The sequence below is a fragment of the Sesamum indicum genome, linkage group LG6 (assembly GCF_000512975.1).
Source record: "Sesamum indicum cultivar Zhongzhi No. 13 linkage group LG6, S_indicum_v1.0, whole genome shotgun sequence".
NCBI classification, from domain to species: Eukaryota; Viridiplantae; Streptophyta; class Magnoliopsida; order Lamiales; family Pedaliaceae; genus Sesamum; species Sesamum indicum.
Window position 1 is genome coordinate 16,318,675 of NC_026150.1, and position 25,239 is coordinate 16,343,913.

The window sequence follows — 25,239 nt, forward strand, 5'->3', positions numbered from 1 at the left end:
TAAGGATATCCAAAATGTCTACGTAATGCGCGTGCCCAGTAACTCATCTGCGCCTCCGCAAGTGCATCGTCTCTCATAGGCGCCCGAGTGTTGTCGTCAAGTATCATCCACATGAAGCGCTGCTCAATATTTAAACTCTAGTGGTCGTCCTATGGAAATCCAGCACTCTCCAGATATCTGCGGTATGCCATGGCTGCAAAGAATTACGGTCAGCAAAATAATTATTGTGCAAATTCGCAGCACGTGTGCAGTTGAAAAATGTACAAAACTGTCAATTTGTTTAAAACTACTATCTAAACAGTTTCACAAATGTGAACAATCAAGCACATCTATAATTTTTCATGCAAATAGTACTAAACGATATTATAGCGTAACATAAACAAGACAAAGTTACATTAGGAAAGTAGTTTGAATAGTTCACATATGAATCAACACTGTCCACTACGTTCATTGCTAGTTTCGATGGTTGGCTGCCCACATTTGCATCGCTATGCTATCTCGAAGGTTGCGCTGGGCTTCTATCTCGTAAGTGGTTGGATGTCCCCTATGGTAGAATGAATCCGTGTCAGTCTGAATATCTTCATCTGGTTCGTTGAATATGATGTCATCGTTGCTGAACTTACGGATGAAGTTATGAAGGGCGCAACAGGCAATTACTATATCGACCTGGTGGTTCTGAAGGTAGCTCGGCATCCCCCACTGTAGTATTGAAAAACGTTTTTTCAGTACATCGAAGCATCGTTCAATTACGTTTCTCAACCTTGAATGTGCATGGTTAAACATGTCCTGTGGGGTATGATATCGACGACCTTGTCCCCTCCACTCAGGTAGGTGATACCTTGTTCCTCGATAAGGAGCCAGGAAACATTGGTAGTTTGCGAAACCCGCGTCTACCAAATAATACTTACCTGCATTGTCACAAGGTATCATCATAAAGAGAACCGCTAGTGCCACGTAATTGGTCCTTAAACTAGAGGTTGGTGGAATCTAATTTATATATTACAATACTCACCGATTGGAGGGAAAGGAAAATTTCGATCCTGTGAAACTGCATGGTCCAGGACACGGGCATCGGCCGCACTTCCTTCCCACCCAGCATACACATAAGTGAAATTCATGTCGAAATCACATATTGCTAGTACATTCTATGCTAGGCGGCCTTTCCGCGACCTGTATCGATTTTGGTCAACTTGGGGGACCCATGCAGGTACCAACGTTCCGTCCATCGCTCCAACGCAATCCTACAAGAATTTCAACAATTACGTATAGCTACATGCATGAAATATTACGATAATGATAGATGTGGTACGTACCTTGAAGTATGGGTAGAATTCTGGGTTATTTGCCACTCTCGGATGTGTGTTTGTAAAATTCGGATGTGTTATTAGTTCTGGCGCCATAGCGCACAAGGCAGAAAGCACTCGGTGGAATCTACGATTAATAGTCTCCAATGAGTGTTGAAATCGCTCCATATTGTCGCGGTGCCTTTTATGCATGCCAACCGTTTGCATGAAAGTGCAACCTCCTCAATTGAGGTAACTCTGGACGTCTGACCATGAGGCAATAAACCTCTACTAGTCAATGCATCAACCAAAGCATAAAAGCATGGCTTGGTCATGCAAATGTTGTCAAAAAACCTTCCCTGGTGTGGGGTCGTCATAATCTCCGCAACCCAAAACAAGATAAATTAGTGTGTAAGTTACATGCATTAGATGTCTGTTGGCTGGGGACATGAAAATACTTAACGAGCATGGGTACTTGGATTGAGTGCAATATGATTAAATCGGTAATACATACATGCACGAATAGACATAATAAAATCAGTAACATTCCAATTTTCTAACAATCAAGCAATACAGTCACTTGCCCAAAGAGTACAACCATCGGAGTTTATTCTCGTCATTAAGACGTAAGAAGATCGTGCGCGTGCTGTGACTGTGAAAACGCTCCAATGCGGTGGTGAAGATGATATCTGGCAAATCATTAAACTTTGTCAACTCGTCTACGCACCGCTCAATTGATTCAGTAGCTTTGGGCCCGGTTCGGTCAATCTTCCCTTGAAGTGATTCATTCAACTTATCCATCGTCTGACACTTCTTAGCTTGCAACTCACTAGCTACTCGTCGGAATCGACGCCCGCTGCCAGATGGACCAGCGGAAGCATGCGATGGTCCCGGGGAAGAAAAGTATTCGTCTGGGGACGTCATGGGAACAGATTGAGAGAATGTTGTATCTTCGTACTCATCTCGTGAACGACGGCTGCCCGAATGTGTGCCATCCATCTGTTCATCGTCTATGTGGTTGGTGTTGTGGATTGTCCGACGTTGTTGTGATGACGAACGCGCGAGCCCACCAGTTGCGGTGTTTCGTGAGAACATTTCAGTACATAGGTCAAAGCGTTGAAGCCCATGCTCAACTATTTTTTTATATTCAGGATTTTCCTGCATTTATTTATAGTGTCAAGATATGTAATTAGTTTGCGACTCTGTAAGGACACTGCAATCAAGAAGGCAGCAGGAGTAGATTTTTACCCGATACAGCTCCTCCAAGCGTCCTGCATCGTCTGTTATGGTATTCCTTTCTGAATCCCATCCCCACCCAGTCCCCCTATTCAATATTTCGTTTAACAAACGCCAAGCACGACGCAGCCTGTTAAGTTTGCCCTTAAGCTGTACCGTCGTAAGAAGACAACCCTGACTCATAACCGAGTTCATTCGCTCGGTTACACGAGCCCAGACTGACGGTGGAAATGTGGATGATTGGAGTCGGTGTGTGATGAACTCCTCATGCATTAACTCAATGAACACGCGTTCCATTTCCGTGGTCCACAATACTTTATCGTATCGAGATGAGTGGGAGGAACCAGCGTCATTTGGGTGTTGCATCTTTGTGGGTTGTCTTATATATCAAAGTTTCGTAACAATTAATTACAATCGTTTACATATCCATAAGGAAAAAAACTGCCGCACATCACAAAGGGTTGGAATTATAAACAAACAATAATCATCTCGCTAATGAGTTACTAGAACATAAAACCATATGGTACCACGAGATGATTGCTTGAATTTTTTGAAATAATAATCTGGTTAACACCATTATAAAAGATGAAATTATTTTTAGTTTTTCCATGTAGTAGTTCAGTAATGTTTTTTGGGGAATGAATGAAAACAAACTTCATTTGTCAATAAGCGATAATTGTATCATTATTTATGCGAGTGTTACAATAATTCTGTATTCATTTTCTTGATAAGTTTGATAATAATTATACTGAAACATGCATTAAATCATTTATAATTATTTATACTGATTATTTAAATGGTCAGATTCGTTAATTGAATTTTTTTATTTTATTTAATATCTATATATATAATATAATTTGTATAATAAAAAATAATAATATATGGAAGACTTAAAAATAAAAATTCAATGAGATGAAAGTGAAGCAAAGTGCGACAAGCCATCTGAATTTCAACACAAATTATCGTTTATTACTCAACTTGCTCTCATTTTTTATTTTCTATGAGAAGTTTCGTTGGGCTAAGGATGCTATAAGCTATAACCTCGATAAAGTCAAACAGCAACGTTTAGCTCTAATGATACCATATTCATTGATTTGGTTTAGCTCTAGTTTCTTATGTATTCCATTAATATTTTTCCAAAAAAAATTATAATTACTTACAACATCAGCACTATGTTCCCCACATTGTTTCCCAAAATGCACGCTAAATTGCATAAAAGCACGCACTATCATTTTTTACCCTTTTCTAGAGTATGGATCCAATTAAAGCCGAACCAAACTGATAAGCATTTCCAAAAAAAATCCAATTTTCACCTAAACCACTGAATTAAAGTAGTGTCTAGACAACATTACTCAAACCTCACTGCAACACAACCATCAAACCATTGAAAAAGAAGTTTGTTGTTTTAAGCACCAAAAGAAAATTTGATAAAAATATAATTCATCAAGAATTCCCTTTTTGAACAAGGCGTCCAGTAACTAAGACCACAAAACACTATCATCCATACAAATCTACAACAAATCCAGAAGCAGCAAACACTACAGTCAACACACACCATTGTTAAAATCCACTTCCCTACAGTTAAATCTCCTTATAAAACCATTTCAATCAAATAAAAGAAACTTTTCCAGAACAAGCGGAAACTATCATAAATTCTACTATTTATGTAGTTAGACAAATACAAGAAGTATGAGCAAAAACCTCAAAGTGGCACAAGCCGAACTCAAACTGATAAGCATTTCCAAGAAAATCCCTTAATTTTCATCGAAACCGCTGAATTAAAGTAGTGTCTAGACAATATTGCTCAAACCTCATTGCAACACCACCATCAAACCAAAGGAAAAAGAAGTTTGCTGTTTTAAGCACCAAAAGCTTGCATTTGACAAAAATATAATTCATGAAGAATTCCATTTTTAAACAAGGCGTCCAGTAACTAAGACCACAAAACACCATCATCCATACAAATCTACAACAAATCAAGTAGCAGCAAACACTGCAGTCAACACACGCCATTGTTAACATCCACATCCCTACAGTTAAATCTCCTTATAAAACCATTTCAATCAAATAAAAGAAACTTTTCCAGAACAAGATTGAACCATTAAATATGTTCAACACCTACAAAATTGAAAGTAACATAACATAGAAAGCAACTTAACCAAGTGATAACTGCATTAACAAACATAAATCATCACTACAGATCTCAAACATCAGATTGTTACGAAGCGAATAACAACACATCATTGAATACAAATATAGGCATTCAGTTTTACTCACCGGAAAAAGGTAGCGAGATTTCGCTTTTACTGGCAGCTTCAAAAACTGAGTAAAATGATATCTGAATTAACAATGAAAGCTTCAATGTGGTGTTTTTATCGCACTATATATTGTATATATAGACATACACCTCGCTGTGCAGATTATTGTAGATGCATTATTGAATCACTATTCAATGTATGAATCAACAGGAACAGCAGGAAAAGGTGAAAATCTGACAACAATTTAAAGAAATAAAGCACTGTGCACATGTGAAATATCATATCACCGCAGACAATAATTTAAGGCAAATACTGTTGAACCGACAAACTTTTCAGTATGTATACATCCACACCCAACTCTGAAGACAACAGAAAATTCAGAAATCAGAATTTGAATGGAAGAAATCGTGCAATTAAAGTAAAAAAACAAGAAATTGTCGGCACTCGCCGTGGCTAATTCATGTGGCACTCGCCGTGGCTATTCAAGTAAACCTCGGTGAGGGCGCGATCTTCGTCGGCGGGGCCAACGGAGAAGGAACGGTGGAAGTGGGTGGGGGGTGGGGGAGGGGGGGCGAGGACATTGTAGGGGAAGAGACCTTGATGGAAGGGCCCATGCGTGGGGTGACATCGTCGTCGTCTTCTTCTTCGGGTTCTTGGTGTTCGTCTTCAGAGGGAACTTGAGCAGATTGTGAAGCGCCCATGGGCTAATAGTTAATATTGAAGAAGATCTATATATGTATGGAGATTAGTTATTGGGGAATTGATGGAATGGTTGTTTGTTTATACATTTGAATTTGATGATGGAGAATTGAGTTAGAATTTGATGATGGACCTGGGGGAGTAGAGCAGAGTACCCAAGGAGGAAAGGTTGAAGACGATAACGTTGAAGACAATGACTGCAATTTTCAGATTAAAAAACCCTTTTACAGATTAAAAAACATGGGCTAGACCTATAAAAAAAAAAAAATATGTGATAGTTTCTTCATCAAACATAAGATTGAGATACTTTAATTTACACATGTATTTAAATGTTATAATTAGGCCTAATCTGAGATCATTTGTTCCTATTCCTTTTTTTTTTCACTTGTTTCTTTTTTATTTGGTGATCAGCATTTCTCACTTCATTTTGATGTCAAGTCCTTTAAATTTTGGGACTTTTCTTGTATCAGTAGATAAAAAACCTTGATCTTCAAAATAATGGTTAATTCATCTAGCCTCCTTTCTCTAAAAATTGCGGAATAATGAATAGTGACCGTAGTTGGATGTGGAGGCGCTTGGATGATAATGAGTTTCTTTTAGATGAATTCGTAACAAGAGTTGATCAGGAGTTCTTGAACTTTGCCTTTAATAACCCACGATTTCTGAATAATAGACAAATCAAATGTCCATGCTCTAAATGCGGCAACACAAGATTTTTGAATCGGAGTGATGCGCATTTACACATAGTAAAAAATGAATTTACTCGGGGTTATAACATCTGGTACGCACATGGTGAATCCTTGAACACAAGAGATGATGTGGGGGGTTCTTCAACCGCTCCTCAGCTAGAAACGTCTCGTTATAGAATAATGGTGATGGATGCAATAGGCCGTGAGTTCAGCTCAAACTTCACGTGTGTTGAACAACTGCCTATCCAGAAACACAAAAGTTTTTTAACTTATTAAAAGATGCTGACGAACTATTATGGGACGGCTTCCATTTTCTCCTCTCATTTTTTCTCCAAACCCATCTCTTAGAACCCTAGCCCCAAATTAAACTCACGGCAACAAGGACGGTAAATCGGCAACGAGCTCTTATATCTAAGGACGGTAAACCCATCTCATTTGTATCTAATGTTGTATGTAATGTTGTAATTTTTGGAATTTCTGAAAAATTTCTGGAACAAACTCGAGCTCGGGCTCGAGCTCGAGAAAGCGAGCTCGAGTAGGTTGCAACTCTGCTTGCTTTTACATGCTTTCTTGATGAATAATATAATATAGCCATTGAATAAAACAAGAAAAACAAAGTAAGGGAATTTTATGAAAAAAGGAATAGTTGTAACCATCCAAAAATATATATTTGTGTATTTCTATTCAAGAGTTTATCCATATCTGCATTCTCTTTTTCTTGAGTCATCTATTATCTGTAATATTTCTAGTTGGACATGTCACTGTATCTCACTTGTTTGATTTTGATTAGTTGTTCTGCCTGTTGAATTTTAAATTCTGATTATATATGAAGGGAATTTTAAGTTCTGATTGGGGTTTTAAGTTCTTGCTAAGTTTTGGCTTCCATTAATCTTTCCAATGTGTTGCATTATGTTGAACATGCATTTTGAGTGATTGTGTGCTCAGCTTCATTAACATGCATTGAACAGTGGCCTTATAGGATGGGTCCCAAACTGTGATACCTTGCACCATCTCATTCGAGAGTATAGGGATGCCAGAAAGGTTTGGTTCGATCACTTCATTTCTCTCCTGACCTCATCACCTTTTCATACACCAAAAAGTATGCATTTCGTGATTACCGTGCCTGCTTCTGGTTTTGTAGATCACCCTGAACCAAGAGATAAGTTGATGCTTAGTTTTGCTCCAGATTATGATCATTTGCCTCTTATAGCAAAGTTTGAGGTGTTTGAGTATGCTGTGCAAAATAGAGAAGAAAATGATCTTGCAAGGGTAGGGGCTTGTTCACAAGTTGACTGGTTTCCTTCTTTTCTAATACATGCTTATAATTTATTTCCTGAAATGCTAGGTGCTATGGTTAAAGAGTCGCACTTCAGAGGTCTGGTTGGACAGGAGGACAAACTATACAAGAAGCTTGGTCGTCATGAGTATGGTAAAAAGTTCATACTTAAAATTGCCCTATTGCTTAGTATTAGATAATTGTTTTGCTATTACAGAATCAGGTAGGAATTCACTTCAACATCTATACTGTTATTTGCAAGTATTGCTGCAGACATATAAAAGCTTCTCCTTCCATACTTTCCTACCTCTCTCTGAGTCTGTGTCTGTGTGTGGCTTTCTTGATTTTTGTGTCTTTGTAGCATTTTGGGGAAAGTGGTTGGTTCCCTTTGTTACTGAGGTTTGCAGGGATGGATGGGATCAAAGAAGTTGGGATCTCATTAGATGTTTTAGAAGTGATCTTAATTCTTAAAGTCGCATTCCATAGAACTAGTGATTAATTGGAAGCTGGGACTAAGATAAATAGTTGTCTTTTGATCTTTGAATACATGTTTCTATCCAGTATGCTTATATCCTCATTGAAGTACTAATCTGGAATACTTGATACTGTAACGTGTCAATTGTGAAATATTCTTATGAGAACACTTGAACCTTGGTTACAGTATGAGACAGTTGTTTATTGTTTTCAATGTTCATAAAGTTATAAAGTGTAGTTACTGTGTTCTTTAAGTATGTCAAGTTAATTTGAAAACGATGTAGATCAAATCTGATATCAAATACACACAAAAACACACACAAACATATATATATATATATATATATACTTTGTTATGTAACTAGGATGGGTTTTGAGTACTCATATGTATAATATATACATTGTTATGTAACTAGGATGGGTTCTGAATACTCTGAAGTTTGGTTGCATTAGACATAACTGGGTGTCAATATAAAAAAGAAGACCAAATTAACAGATGAAGTGAAACTGTTGTACTGTAGTCTAAGTTCATAACCATAAACATAATAGGAAGACCATGCAAATGAGGTTTTGTTTAATGCCAGACAAAGATAACCTGTAGCCTATCCAAGATTACCTAGCTTCTGGTAAAACACACGACAGGACATACATTTAGCTAAGCAATGGTACTGATGCACTCATGTACTTGGGTTGCATAAGGCTTAATAGTGTAACTGTGAATAGTTCAACATCTAGGACCTTTTTTTGGTTTGTCATCCATAAATCTAAGAAATTTGACAAATTCAAAATCAGTTTTCCGCTAATGCATATTGTTCCTCTACTGGCATATGAGAACCAAGTCACCGACTATGTTCATGTCAACGCATGGTGGAAATAAATCATCACTATTATCTCATCCTTGATGAACCTCACAAACAAAGTAGCAAGATCACAACAATTTCTGGAACAAACTCGAGCTCGAGAAAGCGAGCTCGAGTTCGTTGCCAGGCCTAAGTATGTTTGTGTTCCTGAGATGTTTACTTCCTGCAACTCTGCTTGCTTTTGTGCAATTAACAGATGAAGTGAAACTGTTGTCTTGTAGTCTAAGTTCATAACCATGATGCTTTTTATGAAGAACAGTTGGAGATTCACATAACTTTATGCCCATTTATTTACATTTGCTAAATCATTAAATGTTTAAACGAGAAGAAGAAAATAGAAAATTGCTAGAAATTGCTCTTGAAGAAGTTCGAAAGAGGGAGGAAGAGGCTCGAAAGAGGGAGGAAGAGGCTCGGAAGAGGGAGGCAGACCTACAAGAACTAGTTCGAAAATTACTTCAAGATGTGGGATACACAAACCATCAATTTGCTGGTGGGTCGGGACAACAAAAGCAACAACATTCCAGGAAAGATAATTAGTTTATTTTTTCTATTGGTTGTTTATCACTTAGTGTATGTTGATTTGGGTTGTTTATGACTTAGTGTATGTTGATTTGAGTTGTACTTTGACTTATGTTTGTTGACTTGGGAGTAGACATTGATATTATTTGGTAGTATTTAGATAATGACATCAATTATATTAGTGTTGTTGTATTATGAGTATCTTTTTTATTAATATTTGTTGTTCTTGTTTGGGAAATTCAGATTTTGGTATTGATGGATGTATATTTAATGTTATAATGACCAGGATATTAATTTGGGTACAGAAATTAAAAATCTGCCCAAAGAAAACAAAAAAAGATTAGAGACGGATAATTTTGAAAATTTAGACGCCGAATCAGAGACGGATTAGAGACGAAAAATTTTGAAAATCTAGAGGTCGAATCAGAGACGGATTAGATTACGGAAATTTGTAAAGTTTTAGAGACGGATTAGAGACGGAATATTTTCTTCATTTCAGAGACGGAATTAGAGACGGAAATTATTTTACCTTTATCGACGGAATCAGAGACGGATTACCGACGGAAATCAGAGACGGATTACAGTTAAATTTTCTTCTTTTTTTGCGACAGAATTAGCGACCGAATTTTCGGTCTCAGATTTAGCGACGGAATATTTCTGTCGCTAATTTTTAGCGACGCGGCCTTCTGCGACGGACTTCCGCAACGGATTTTTCCGTCTCTAATATATTTTAGAGACGAAAATCCTACTTTCAGAGTTTTCCGTCTCTGATACCCTGTTTTCTTGTAGTGCACAAAACTCTCTGTTGTGGCCCAACTATTAAGTATCAAATCAGAGTACAATTTACCTGAAGCTTGCTATGATTGACTTGTGTCAACAGTCAAAAGCATGCTGCCTGAAGATGAAAAGTTGTCAGATAACTTCTACACGATCAAAAAACACCTAGATAAACTTGATCTGGGTATTGGTGGGATAATCTAAACGACATGGAAATGAGGAAGGTGTGGAATGAAAATGCGAGTGATCGATTCAAAGAAATGATGTACAAAGTTAAGCAAAAGGCACTGAATGATGCTCACAAACAGTCAGGTAGAGAACCAAAGATGAGTGATATGATTGATAGAGGTCCTTATTGGTTGAGTAATCAATTATGGAATGATCTAGTTCAGAAGTATTGGGCCTCAGAAGATTATTTAGGAAAATGTCAAACTGCCCGAAAAAATCGTTTGACTGAAAAAGATGATTCGATAACAAAACACACTAGTGGTTCTATTCCTGTAGGGGCACATAGGCAAAAAATGGTAAGTTTTAAATATAAAGTTTTTAGATATCCTTTATGCAATTTATTGACATGTGAATTAATATTGTTTTGTACACTATAGGAAAAAGAACTTGGTAGAAAAGTGACTGATCTTGAGCTATTTCAAAGATGCCATAGAAAGAACAAGGAATTGGAGAGTTCATGGACAACAAATCTAAAAGAATTAGTGTAAGTATAATTTGTCATTGGATTTAAATATTGGTTAGTATATATGTTAAGAAATTTTGTTAGACTTTTATTATATAAATATTTCTTTGTATCTAATGTATTTGCACAGGAAGAATACCTTGCAAAAATGGGTTGTATTGATGTTTCTTCACAGTCTTCATTCGATATCTGAACTTGGTATGATATCACTGGAGGTCCTTCTAAAGGACGCTTATATGGATTTGGATGTAGCTCCTCATCTACAAGTTCAAGTTCAGTCAGTTCTACTCTTAAAGCATCTGACCAGAAGATTAATGAGTTAACAAAAGCTGTGGAGGAATTTTCAAAACGAGAAGAAAAAAATAGAAAATTTCTTGAAATTGCTCTTGAAAAAATTCGAAAGAGGGAGGAAGAGGCTCGGAAGAGGGAGGCAGACCTACAAAAATTAGTTCGAAAATTACTTCAAGATGTGGGATACACAAATTATCAATTTGCTGGTGGGTCGGGACAACAGGAGCAACAACATTTCAGGAAAGATAATTAGTTTATTTTTTTCTATTGGTTGTTTATGAATTAGTGTATATTGATTTGGGTTGTTTATGACTTAGTGTATGTTGATTTAGGTTGTACTTTGACTTATATTTGTTGACTTGGGAGTAGACATTGATATTATTTGATAGTATTTGGATGATGACATCAATTATATTAGTGTTGTTGTATTATAAATATCTTTTTTGTTAATATTTGTTGTTATTGTTTGGTAAATTCAAATTTTGGTATTGATGGAATGTATTTGATGGTATAATGACCAGAATATTAATTTGAGTACAGAAATTAAAAAATCTGCCCAAAAAAAACCAAAAAAAATTAGAGACAGATTAGAGACGGAAAATTATGAAAATTTAGAGGCCGAATCAGAGATGGAAATTTGTAAGGTTTTAGAGACGGAATATTTTCTGCGTTTCAGAGACGGAATAACAAACAAATATTTTACCCTTAGAGATGAAAAATTCTTTTTTTATCGACGGAATCAGAGACGGATTACAGTTAAATTTTCTTCTTTTTTGTCGACAGAATTAGCGATCGAATTTTCGGTCTCAGAATTAGCGACGGGGCTTTCCACCACGGACTTTGGCGACGGATTTTTCCGTCTCTAATTTGTTTTAGAGACGGAAATCCTACTTTTAGAGACGGAAATTTTCATCTCTGATACCCTGTTTTCTTGTAGTGTTACCTCCTTATACAGAGAGATAAATTATTTCATTTTGAAAAATCATAGGAGGGTAAATTGTTGTATTTGAAAAAAATATAGAGAGGTAAATCGTTCTTCATTTTTCTATAAAGAGCTAATTGCTTATTTACGATATCACAAGGGGGTTGCTTACACTTTTTTCGAAAAGAAAGTGGGTGTCTTTCTCTTACAACTTTAGATAATAATAGACAAAAGTTTTATAAAGAGATATGTCAGTTGAATTTGAATTCAATTCTTTGGTTTAAATATTAATTAAAATTTTATCTGCCTAATAATGAGAGACGTCTAAACTATTACGTGGTATGACGACCAAATTTAACCCTATGAGCCCATATATCAGCGTGTCGTTGTAGTATAGTGGTGAGTATTCCCGCCTGTCACGCGGGCGACCCGGGTTCGATCCCCGGCAACGGCGTATCAATTCTTTTTACTTTTTCGATCGTAATTATTTTTCTGAACCGCAGTGCTAACGCCGTCGTTTCGAGTTTGATTCAGCGACGTCGTGCAAAGGTTTCGAAAATACTGTCGTCTGGGATTAACAACAGTAATTGTCTAATCGGAGCGACAGACACGGGGGGAGAGAGAGAGAGAGAGAGATTATGTGCGAGCGTGTTTGAGGAGATGGGGCTGAGAGAAGCAACTGCAGTTAAGGAAGCCGGCACTAGCAATAGCAACTTGGATGAGGGGCCCAGTGGCAGCGGCGGGGGGGGGGGCACGGGGGGAGAGAGAGAGAGAGAGAGATTATGTGCGAGCGTGTTTGAGGAGATGGGGCTGAGAGAAGCAACTGCAGTTAAGGAAGCCGGCACTAGCAATAGCAACTTGGATGAGGGGCCCAGTGGCAGCGGCGGTGTCCGGAGGTTTCCGTTGGCGGCGCAGCCTGAAATAATGAGAGCAGCTGAGAAGGATGACCAGTACGCTTCCTTCGTATACGACGCCTGCCGTGACGCCTTCCGCCACCTCTTTGGTACTCTGATTGCCTCTGTATTTTTCTTTCTTAACTTTACTCATAGTGCTTGGATAGAGTAGAATTAGAAGTAGAGGTGCTCGTTTTATTTTGATTTAAGGTCCACCAGTTCCAATTCCATTTTCTCAATCGTGTTGGATCCGTAGAATCGCTCATGTAATTTGAATTGATGAAAAATGTATCCAAATTCAAATACTAATTACTATATCTAGTTCCAACTCTAGCTTTCAGTTGTAGTTTCAAATTTTCTTCTTTATTTTTCAGGTACAAGAGTTGCTGTTGCATATCAGAGTGAGGTTTGTTCCTCTCCCTATTTTCCTATTATGTCCCTGTTGAATTGTTGTTATTGATCATAGAAGTTATAGCAGATACTTATATTTAAGCACCTGGAAGTTAATTACTTTTATAACATATAAATTTCTGAGATTTGCACGTTAACCTGTTATTGGTAAGTGCCTTAGCCCTTGAAAGTATCAATACTATGATTTATTGTTTGGAGGAGTAGAGAACATGTCTCTTTCTAACCTGCAGTATTTATACCTTGTTGGGATACCACAATAGACTTGAGTTACTTGAAATTGATAGTGTTTTAAATTGTGATTTCTTGTTTATAAGAGCCCAAATGATTTCTCTTTGATTTGATATGTTAGCTACTTGATTTGACAATTTGGTGGTATAGACTCGTGTTTTCATACTGTATTTATCTACTTCAGAATTTTATAAGATTTATTGGTTTTGTTCTAAAAATGGTGGGCTGGGTTTTTTGTGTTGCAGACAAAACTTTTGGGGCAGATGCTTTATTTTGTGTTAACAACTGGTGCAGGGAAGCAGACCCTGGGAGAAGAATATTGTGATATTACTCAGGTGTGTATCTTTTATTTTCAGTTTGGTTGTGGATATGCATGAGGCTGAGCATTTCTTCTGCTTGTGACTGTCTATACCTAAGATTGTGTTACTAAGGTAATCTTGAAAAATGATGCTCAGGCGGCATCTAGAAAACTGATGCTCGCACTGCTTAACAAGAGTAATTTTTGTTCACAGTGGGCATGCATTTTATCTATATTAGAAATCTCTTTAAGAAGTGCAGGGAAAAAAAATACTTCTAGTAGATACTTGATTTGCCATATTAATCATCTGGACACTTCTGTAGTAATGTTCTGAACAGCCTTCTGCATGATTCAAGTCTATGTAAAATCTGTAAATTAATAATGGGATTTCATGCCTAAGGTTTGAGCCACAAAGTCCATTTAAAATGATAACCAAAACGATGAAGGAATTATTACTTTTGGCATTTAATAGATGTGATGAGAAGTTCAATCTATTAATGGTTGCATTTACAGGTTGCAGGACCCTATGGCCTTCCTCCAACCCCAGCAAGACGATCCCTTTTTATTTTTTATCAGACAGCATTCCCATATATTGCTGAAAGGATCAGGTTCTGGAAGTTTTCATTTAAGTGCTAGAATTCGTCATGTCTGCTTGCAGGTTTCAGGCTATCTGAAACTTCAGGTGCCTCTAAAGTCTGACTTTCTATCTGACTGTGTTCCCAGCTCGCGTATTGCTTCCCAAGGCATCACCATGGCTGATTTACTATCTGATGATATCATCGATAACGAAACTATCTCGAACAGTCAAATTCAGTCATCTGCTAGTGCTGAAATGTCATCATCCTTTAATTCAGGAGTTCCTCTTTCAGCTTTATCAAGATTGAAAGCCAGAATTACTGGAGTATGGTTATATGCGGTTCGGAGGTGGCCCTCAGTATGCTATCTTCCACCACATTACTCTTGATTATATAGAGTAAAGTTTAGGAAGGACAAACTTATGCAGAATGAGTTTCTTTGTTTTACGTCGAGTCAGTTGTCCTTTGTTCCTGATTCATGTGGTTATAGATTTGACTGCATAAGTGCATTGCACTTGATCTCCTTTACCCTTCCCTGACTCCCAAATTCTTTAAATTGTTGTCCCGACCAATTTATCCTCCTACTGTTTAATTCAGGTGCTACCTTTTGCCCGTGAATGTTTCATGTTGGTTCTCCGTGCAAACCTCATGTTCTTTTATTTTGAAGGTGAAGTGATGAAGCTCTATCCATCCTAAAAAGACATTATATATCTTTTTCTGATCTCATACCAGCTTTTCTGTCACAGGTCTATATTATCATTTATCAAAACGAGCTGCTGGGATTCGTTATGTGTTTATTGGAAAACCAACCAATCAACGGCCTAGGTACATCTGCCAGTTTGCAGTAAAAATTAAGCCTTCTCTGAGGGGGCAAACTTGTCTAAGAGTGACATGTGAACATTTTTGTCATACGTTCTTGTTCTCAAAATTACTCCTGATATCTATTATCTATTTGCTGAAATCTGAGTCATGATTTCTGTGGCCAAAACCTGACTAAATAGTAAAGAAAATTGCTTATCTGATAACTTCTTCCATTTTCTTGAGATTGTAATCATTATACACCCTTCTACCTGGATTAAATTCTTCCTGATCTAATTGAATTATTTTCCAGATATCAGATATTGGGGGTTTTTCTCTTAGTTCAGCTGTGTATAATTGCTGCTGAAGGATTACGAAGAAGCAATTTATCTACATTTGCTACTTCATTTCAGCAAACATCTCATGGAGCTTATCAAACTTCAGCAGGTTATTTCTTGTTAGTCTGAAAATGTTATTATCTGAAATCATTAGCTATCGATTTGATTTTACATTCTTTGAATATATATGATTTTTAGTATTTTTGAGTTGAAGAAGTAAGGAATATATCAGTGTTTGTTAAATAGTAGATTCATCTTAATCAGCTTATTTCTGCTGTTGTCTTCATAGTGCTAAAATTTACTGTGTAGTTCTAGGAACAACATTTGTTCTGAGACAGTTCTGATATCTTTGTTGTGGACATTTGTAGTTTTCAAATTCTCATAGTTATGCCTTTGATAATGATATTTTCATGACTTCTCTAATTTGTCACAAGTCTCGAAGTTAATATATGTTTCTTGGTAGATGATTCATCAATCACTGACTGCTAATTTACTTAAGAACTTTTCAATGATTGTTGGCAGGAAGAGGTTTACCAGTCTTAAATGAGGAAGGTAATCTAATAACTGAGGACTCTGGAAAGAGTAGTTGGGTTCACGAATCCACACCGACCTCAGAGGTATACCCCAATCTGAGTTAAATCTCCAGCACCTCTCATCACATGTATTTGTGTCTTTCTTAGCATGTTCACTTGTCTGCAAAAGAAGGACATCATTTCTGCAGCAACATGCACAATTATTATGATATCTAATTAGGTCTGGCTACAGTGATGTTTATAGTTTATAGTTTATAGGCCCTGTTGCAAGCCTCCAGTTGTCTTAGTTAACATGCGCTGTTGCTTTTGCTGTTGCCCTGCGCTTCTCAGTGATTGGGGTGTATACTTTTATTGTCTCCATTTCTGCATGTGTATTGAATACTATTGATTACTAATTTCCATATTCTGCAATTTATAATACGGATAATATTGCTGGTGTAACTTCAATCGAGTGTGACTGGTTCAGTATCCACTAAGTGGGTAAAGGGTGCTAACAAGACTTCGAATTATTTGTCGTTCTCAGTCTCAAGCGAGTGGAGTGAGCAAATGCACACTTTGCCTAAGCAATCGCCAAAACCCAACAGCCACTCCTTGTGGTCATGTATTTTGCTGGTATGATCTCCAAGATGCTTCACTTTGCCTTTACTTGGCTTATCTATGCTTAAACGTTTTTCATCTTGTCATCCATTCTTTTCTTTTGTGTCTTGCTTTTTCCTTTCCTGATAGGAACTGCATTATGGAATGGTGTAATGAAAAGCCTGAATGCCCACTGTGTCGTTCCCCAGCAACTCATTCTAGTCTAGTTTGTCTGTATCACTCTGATTTTTAACTCTGTCGAGTAGCCGAGTCGATGGAGGATGATGGATAAGAAATTAACAATCAAAAGAAAAATAATAAAGAGGGGACGTCAATAAGGTGGCTCTGACACTTCTTGAGAGTTTCGAGCAAGCAAGAGGCAAGGAATCATCTAGGGACCCGTTGGTATCCTTCAGTGAATGGAGGTCAGCATTCTCTGTAGCGTTTAAACATGCGCGTACTCATGAAAAGATTAAAAACCATGTAAAGGAAAGAAGATTAGCGGCAATGCCCGAACAGTGGTCATTAGTCTTTACATCTGTTGGCGATGTAATGAATTCTTCTCGAATCATGAACATTCGTCATTGATTGAATCTGTTCATTATTCTTATTTTCTTAAGTGATAATACTCTGAAAATTACATGAAATTATCGCCTAAAGTTAGGTCGTTCATCTCTAAGTCCCGGAACGTCCCCAACGAATTCCCAATGAAAGAAGCAATCCCAAAGTTCATCTTACTCAGCGGGAGGTCGTGAACATGGACAAAGATCTCACACCAATCAAGATCAACATGCAGCGGATTTTCATTAACTCCATTACTGTTCAGGGTCAAGGTATTACGCAAAATTCAAATGATATGGCTATTACTGGATATTAACATTGCTTTCAAGATTCGCCATCGTATCCTTCTAAATACGGGAGTGTAACGTATTTGTGGAGTTAATTATAATTTTAGTTCCACAGAATAAGATATTTTATAGAATTAGGTTAATTTAGGGAGTGTTTGTGAGCGCTTCAAAAAAGTGTTTTTCAATTTCTAACTTCTTAAATGTTTGGGATGCCTAATTCTACTTCTGAAACAGCTAAGAAAAGCGCTTTTAAATCGAAAGCTAAAAGCACCTTGGTAGGGCATTAACTATTTTTTCTACTTTAACATTATTAATTTTAATTTAACTTTATAATTTTTAATTTATTTATAGAATTATATATTTAAAGTTGATATCGGAATTTTCAAATAATTTAGATTTAACAATAATTAAATTTACACTTTCATATATTTAATATTTTAAATTCTTTATATTTTATGTATTATATCATCTAATTATATTATTTCGTTCACATATTATTATTTGATTAATTAATGAAAGAATTATTTTTTGCAATCATATAAGTTTAATTATTGTGTATTTAATGAACATTATATTACTTAGTGGGGCATTATTAAATTAAATATACTCTTTTAGTATTTTTAAACATAAAAATGAATACTAATCAAAATAAAATTTATGAAATTTTTTGTGTTTACTGGTGACAAATAAAAAGTTATATCCTTGTCTTTTATCAATTAAGTTTATTTTAAAAGTGATTTTTCTCCAAACACTATTCAATTTAACGTTTATGTACTTTTTACTTTTTTTACATTTATAACTTTCAATTTTTTTCTACAAAAATCACTTCTCTAAAAATAAAAATTTTTGCAAACGCTCCTTTAGTCCCATAATTTAATAATAATGTGAAAAAATGCTCCAACGGAATGGCCACGTGGTTGATAAGTACTCAAACTCATCAAATATTACTCCCACTATTAAATTATAATTTTAGTTGTATATTATAGAGGAATTTGTAATACTGGTTCCATCTTTATCAAAATAGTAGCATAACTCAATGGATATGATGTTAAATTTTGAACGGAAAAGCCATGATCAAAGTCTTTAATTCCAAGGAAAATTCTGGACAAAACATTGTTTTAGAAAACTTACCTGATAATTCACCATTTGTTGGAGGCAGGTAAACATTCTTCTTGTTCTTCTTCTTCTCTAGAAATTGCATATATGAACATTTACTATGTGTTGTTGATAATATATTGCAAGTTGTGTGTTAATGTTTGAGAATTATATAATTATACCATGGAATATTTAGGTAATTGTATTTTATTTCTTGTGAGACTGCTTTAAGTTACTACTCTAAAAAATATGAGACTCATATTATAAAATTCTATATAACGTGGGAATAAATTTACAATTAAAAGTGGGACAGATATTTCATTAATTAGGCTTAACAACACATATCATGAAAAATTTAACGGTGACCGCTCAGTGCACAGTACCGTTAAATTATGAAACTAAAATTCACTATTACGACTAATTTTGCAACACAACCAAAACTTGAGTGTTAATTAATTATATTTTATATATTATAAATATAAATATAAATCAAATAAAAGGTGGAACGAAGGAAATAACTAGGATGTAATTTTACCGTATCACCCCTCCCCTCCACTTTAGGGTTTCGTATTCACAGTCTCGGGTCCCTGCAAACAGAAAGTGTTCTGCAAAACGCAACGGAGAAACCATGGCGGCTACCCAGATGAGCAAAAAGCGAAAGGTCGGTGTAGCCATTCTCACTCTTCCTGTCAAATTAGAAGTAAAAATAAGCAATTAAACATCTTTTTTGTTGGAAAAGAATTACTCCGAGTGATCAACAGGGAAATCAACTTTTCTTATCAATTATATCTTTCTTATTGTGTCAGCATTGTTTGATTATGTATAGTTTGTTGCTGATGGAGTGTTTTTCGCGGAGTTGAACGAAGTGCTGACTCGAGAGTTGGCGGAGGATGGCTACTCCGGAGTCGAAGTTCGTGTCACACCGATGCGGACAGAGATCATTATCCGGGCTACTCGTACTCAGAACGTGCTTGGTAATCTATTCCAACTTTTTTATGTACGTATATGTTGATGTATCTATGTTGGTATATTGAAATTGTGCTGGCATTAATGCGAACGACGAATTAAACTTCGTTCTGTGTTTATGGAAATGCCCTTTGGGCAATAGTAATTGATACGGGGTTTATTATTTTGCGTGTTTATTTTTATTGAGTAATGGATAATTTTATTGAGAAATGTATTTGGTTGTAAAATGCATATTTGCAGTATGGAAATAGGAGTTGTGACTTGAGAATGAGAAAATTATGCCTTTCATTATTCACTTTTAATGTAGTCTGGTACATGGAATGAATTGCTTGTAATTTTGCCCCTAAAATGCTTCCATTAGGAAAGAGATGGCAATTAGGCTTCCCTTTCTTACATACAGTAACATTTATCGTAGAATATTTATCTGTTCATTTGTTTACTCTGTCCAGGAGAGAAGGGTAGGAGAATTAGGGAGCTGACTTCAGTTGTTCAGAAGCGTTTCAAGTTTCCAGAGAACAGTGTGGAGCTTTATGCTGAGAAGGTCAACAACAGGGGCCTGTGTGCCATAGCTCAGGCTGAGTCATTACGTTACAAGCTGCTTGGAGGCCTGGCAGTGAGGAGGTTAAATTTATAACATGTTTCACCTACTTTCCTTCTCTCATTCACAAATGTTCCTAATTCACAACTGGGTTTACTTCATGATTACTTGGTTATTTAGACTCATATCCTAGTGTATTCAGTATTGCCTTCATGGATGTTTGGGGATGCACTTGTGAGGGCTATCTGGAATTGATATTCTCTTCTCCGTCCACTCAACAGTTTTTTCTCTTATGATCAATTTGATATTAAAAAATAGGGTCTTTAGTTTGAAAGCATCTGCAGCTATATCGAAATAGCATGCGACAGTCTTAGTGTTCTTGTATTTCTGATTTCTCCAAGGTGTCGATGGAGTGATCAATTGTCATCGTTACAGCGAATTGGCAGTAATTAGTGCCTACCTCGTGTCTGAAGGTGACTAAATATGATATTCCCATTTAATCTTATGTCCAAGGGACAATTTTATGTCCATTTTGACAGATATAAGATGGGAACATCAGATATTTAATTCAGAGAATAAGGGTTAATTCTAAGAGGCGTGCTTGTAGATGTCTTATGAGATGTTCTTGCTTGCGGCATTGGTATTGACAATCAACCAAACAAATTTGTATATTTTCCAGCAGAGTTGTGATATTCTGAACCAAATAGCCATGTCGTGAAACTTATACTAGAAAGCTATTAGTTTCTGACGATTGTGTAATTGTCCCACACTATCTTATGCAACTAATCTTTTCTCTTTTTCCCATGCTTTAGGGCTTGCTATGGTGTTTTGAGGTTTGTTATGGAGAGTGGGGCCAAGGGATGTGAGGTAGGTTAGAAGATTTTTAATTGTGCTTCTAATTTGTTTTCATATCCAAATGGCTTGCAACTCTCCTGAATTTGTGCTTATATCTGTTTAGGTTATCGTAAGTGGAAAGCTCCGTGCTCAGCGTGCCAAGTCAATGAAATTTAAGGATGGGTACATGATATCCTCTGGGCAACCTGTCAAGGAGTACATTGATTCTGCTGTGCGGCATGTTCTTCTTAGACAGGTCATTTTTTTCACTTGGTTGCAAACTATTCCTATTGCTGTGGTTTTTTATTTTTTAATTTTTTGTTTTTTTTCTCAATTATTTATTTCATCATCTGATTTGCTTGGATTGACGAATTCAGGGAGTACTTGGTATCAAGGTCAAAATTATGCTTGACTGGGATCCAAAGGGCAAGCAAGGGCCAATGACACCATTGCCGGACCTTGTCACCATCCATCCCCCGAAGGAAGAAGAGTATATTCCTCAAACTGTAGCACCTCCCGCTGTTGAAGTAGCGTGAAACCTGAGCTGATCCCTGAGCAAATAGAATTATCACCTATATTTGCTGGTGGATAGGGGCTTGTTGCCATTATTCTGTTAGATTAGAGTGATACATGTACTCGTAAAGGGACCTTGTCTAGGACCTGCTCACTGAACTGCCAGTGATACTTGTGCTTTCATTCTTACTCAGCGATCTTTTTGGATGCTAAATTAAAACTATTCTGTTGATTTTATATCACTTTTGTAATGTTTATTGTAAAAGAAGTCAGGAAATATCATTCGCTCGTCGCTTGGCGTCCCTCAGGTTCGGCAAAATTGTCAGTTAATTCATTTTCGATATATCGGTCCATGATGTAACGAGAGGGACTTACAGAAATGTTGTGTTTGTATTAGCACGTACCTGGGCATCAGTGGTTAGAGGAAAACAAAAAAGTGAGTTATGAGCTGGACCTCCCCGGTGTTAGAGCGCAGAATTTAAAGAAATCGCTCCGTACTGGAAGCTGTATTTAACTTGCTCTTTATTGAATTCTTTCTGTCAGTGCTTTTGTGATGGCCAAATTCTTTGTGCAAAAGGCAAAGCAGCACAGCACAGGCTGCACTTGTTTTCGTTAAGAGCATGATGATGATGATGAAGAATCCACAGCTTCAAGAATTGCGATCATGGCGAATTTGATCATGATGACATCATCCTTAGCTCACGACCACGCAAGCATAATTAATCTTTCCAACAGCTGATGCTCATCTTTTTGTCGTGTGTGGGTAAGAATACTTTGAAGATGGCAGGTTGATAGATAACATTGTAATTGATTATCATTACTCGGGTAATTAGAGCATATTATTTATTTATTTTTTGTTAATTTAATGATACTCATTTCTTTTTTCCCTCCCGTTGAAATAATTGAATTACTACTCTACTTAAATAACACTAACTAATTAGCGATTAATTGTTCACTTTTCGAGAGTGATTATCAGTACAACTTCGTCTAGTGATTACCACGTTCAAGAATCCATGATTTAACCAAGAAAATTACCTTTTATAAAATACTTGTAAGAGTCTAAACTAAATTCACCAAGGATTTTACAATAAATTTCAGTTTGTACATTTTAAGGCATTCTGTACTATTTTCATTGCACTATTTAATTGACTGTTAGAGATTCGTAGCAATCGTGTCGAAAATATTTTAATTTATTTCACCATATACGACCTCTCCATTGACCTTCATTAAATTAAATCCAAATAATTCTTAATTTTTGTCAATTGATAATTGTGATTTGTGTAGACTAAGCTACAATAATTTGGTAGATAGTTCTTGAGTTCATCAGCAACAACAAAATTGATTTGATCTAATAAACAAATATAGATTGAGGACGGTATTAATCGTAGCGCATGCACTGGAAAATCTATATTATTATGGAGGCTATCAGCTAGCTACTGTTGGGTTGGCGACACATGTCCACCTCAACTTGTTCCTGCTGTAATCAACTCTTTTTCTCAAATGTTGCGCCACTCCACTCCACTCCACTTAGGCGCGTTAATCTATTTTCTCATGTGCCATATATTTACATATTCTTATGATTTATTTATATATGTTATTTTTATTTTTTTTAAATTAGATATACACCCTTTTTAAATGTTATCATCATTGATATAAATTATTTTTATTTTTTTTTATAAAATTGCACATACATCTTTTAGAAACATCATCATTACACAAATTACTACTATTTTTTTTATTAAAAGGGATGATTTATAAAAAACTATACAGATAGAACTAAACGAAGATTAGGTGTAATACTCTTTGGCGCCTCTTTTCTTTTCTTTTAAGAATTAAATGATAAGACAAAAACAACCACCATAACGACTTTCTTTGAGTATGAACCTATATATGAATCACTTATGAGAAAATATTTAATTTGAACAAAAATTATTATTTAAAAGACGAATTTATCGTTGCAATTACATCAAGATAGAGAGTGAACAAAAACCGCTTTTTTCAATCAAATCATGAATTTAGAAACCAAAAAAATGAATTAATTAACTCATCTTTGAATCAGAAGGATCATATCACCTATGTTATAAGAAGTTGCAGTTTGTCCCATCCAACCTAATTAACACCTCAATGATATTATTGGCATTCATGTACCTATCCATTTATTATTATTATTTTTTTTTTTTGAGAGGATGTACCTATCCATATAGCAAAGAATACTTGTACCCTCACACATGTAATAGATAAAAATAAATGAAATCATTAATTAGGTAGAATTATGTGGGGGGTGATGATACTAATATTTTAGGGTTTGGCATGCAAGATTCATAGTATATAAAACATCATCATGGATGAAATTTTAATCAATCAAAAGTATAAATTTTTCAATAAAAAATTATATAATAAAATGTGTAAGCAAGGTAAGATAGGCAATGTGGCGATTCAAAAGGAATGAGGGCCAAAAGCTTTGACCCGTTGCTTATCGAAACTCATCACATTAATGGGATTTAACAATCCATTGACTTAGTGCTACTGATCATGCCCACATTTTAATATTCAAAAAAAAAAAAAAAACTATATTTTTTTATTTAATTAAAAGGGAAAAGTCCCTGAAAATGATTGCGGCCGCCCCTTACAATATCATATGCTTATATATAATGGATTGATTTTAATTACATTTCAGCACTTTTTGGGTTTTGTCTCCCCACTACAAAGACCCAAATTCACCACTTCTTCTGCATCTCTTTACTTTTTTGCGACTGCGATATCCGATTGGATCTTTTTATTTTATTTAATACATATATATGTATATGTTATGCGTATAATAATAGTATATATATTTGATTTTTGAGAAATTAATAATCATATACATAGTGCGTTGTGGAAACATTTTTATATAATAATCCTATAATGTAATAAATATATTTTTATTTATTATGATTATTAATATTAAAAAATGCTAATGATAATCGGATTTATAATAATTATAATTAAATAATTAAAGAGAATACAGTTTACATTAGTTTAAATAGTGGATTTTGTGGGAGAATAAGAGAAAAGAGGGACAGAAAGTGGGTTGTCCACAAGAAAAAAAAAAAAAAAAAAAAAAGAATAGTTGGTGGGAATAAGGGCACGCTTGAGAGACAGGGTGCTGTAACCACGTCGAAGCTGCGAGGCCCACCAGCTGCCGGCTGCCGCCTGTCTCCTCCGTCGTCACCTCCCATTATATATAGCGCACGCCTGCATTTTATCCACTCATTCTCTCAATTAACTATTTACGTTAATTTCTCTCAACCTACCTACTCACTATTTTTAACTCCCACTTAAATTTATTTATTTTTAAGCCATCAACATACTGTTATTTTTATAAGTCCAATAGTCTTGTTATTAAATAAATTACGAATGCATCTGTTAGAATGTCCCGAACTCAACTTTATTATTAGTAGCGAGTTCAAATATTATTTAAGCGCGATGAGAAAAAAGAAGGGGAAAAATAATTATTTTTGAAAGCATGGGTTTATTACAAGCATTTTTGTGTTCGACAAATCCATCCATTCACGGACACATATTCCCTAATATCATCGTACTTGTTGAGTTGAGTTGTGTGAAAATGGTAACACGTGAAAATGGTTATGATTACAAAAAGACTAAAAATTGGGAAATTGGATGTCTGTCATCAAAGGTGTTGTTGATGTTGGGTGGCTTGAGCGTGTACTAAGTGGGCCCACCACAAGTCACGCGCTCCAATTAATATTTTCTGCTCCTCCTCCTAATCCCCGTTTCAGAATATATGGTACGTATTGATTTTTTATTTTTATTTTTTACA

General features: G+C 35.8%; 2 protein-coding genes and 1 non-coding gene across 4 annotated transcripts; all 3 read left to right on the forward strand.

Annotated features, from left to right (window-relative positions):
- Positions 12,358 to 12,429, forward strand: TRNAD-GUC. The gene has a single exon. It is a non-coding gene; the product is annotated as a tRNA-Asp (tRNA).
- Positions 12,412 to 17,272, forward strand: LOC105164629 (peroxisome biogenesis factor 10). Of its 2 annotated transcripts, none has more exons than XM_020694758.1 (12): positions 12,412 to 12,688; positions 12,833 to 12,978; positions 13,243 to 13,274; positions 13,753 to 13,842; positions 14,319 to 14,413; positions 14,529 to 14,739; positions 14,978 to 15,047; positions 15,127 to 15,205; positions 15,492 to 15,625; positions 16,039 to 16,133; positions 16,573 to 16,661; positions 16,776 to 17,272. In XM_020694758.1, exons 1-12 carry the CDS (start codon positions 12,636 to 12,638, stop codon positions 16,876 to 16,878), a joined length of 1,197 nt encoding a protein of 398 aa, XP_020550417.1. In that variant the 5' UTR covers positions 12,412 to 12,635; the 3' UTR covers positions 16,879 to 17,272. The 2 variants fall into 2 exon arrangements, with proteins under 2 accessions (XP_020550417.1, XP_011081625.1); XM_011083323.2 differs by having other exon boundaries at positions 12,414 to 12,610; positions 12,755 to 12,978.
- On the forward strand, positions 19,085 to 21,721 carry LOC105164630 (40S ribosomal protein S3-2). The gene is made up of 6 exons (XM_011083324.2): positions 19,085 to 19,229; positions 19,395 to 19,542; positions 19,984 to 20,155; positions 20,885 to 20,939; positions 21,031 to 21,162; positions 21,284 to 21,721. Exons 1-6 carry the CDS (start codon positions 19,197 to 19,199, stop codon positions 21,440 to 21,442), a joined length of 699 nt encoding a protein of 232 aa, XP_011081626.1. The 5' UTR covers positions 19,085 to 19,196; the 3' UTR covers positions 21,443 to 21,721.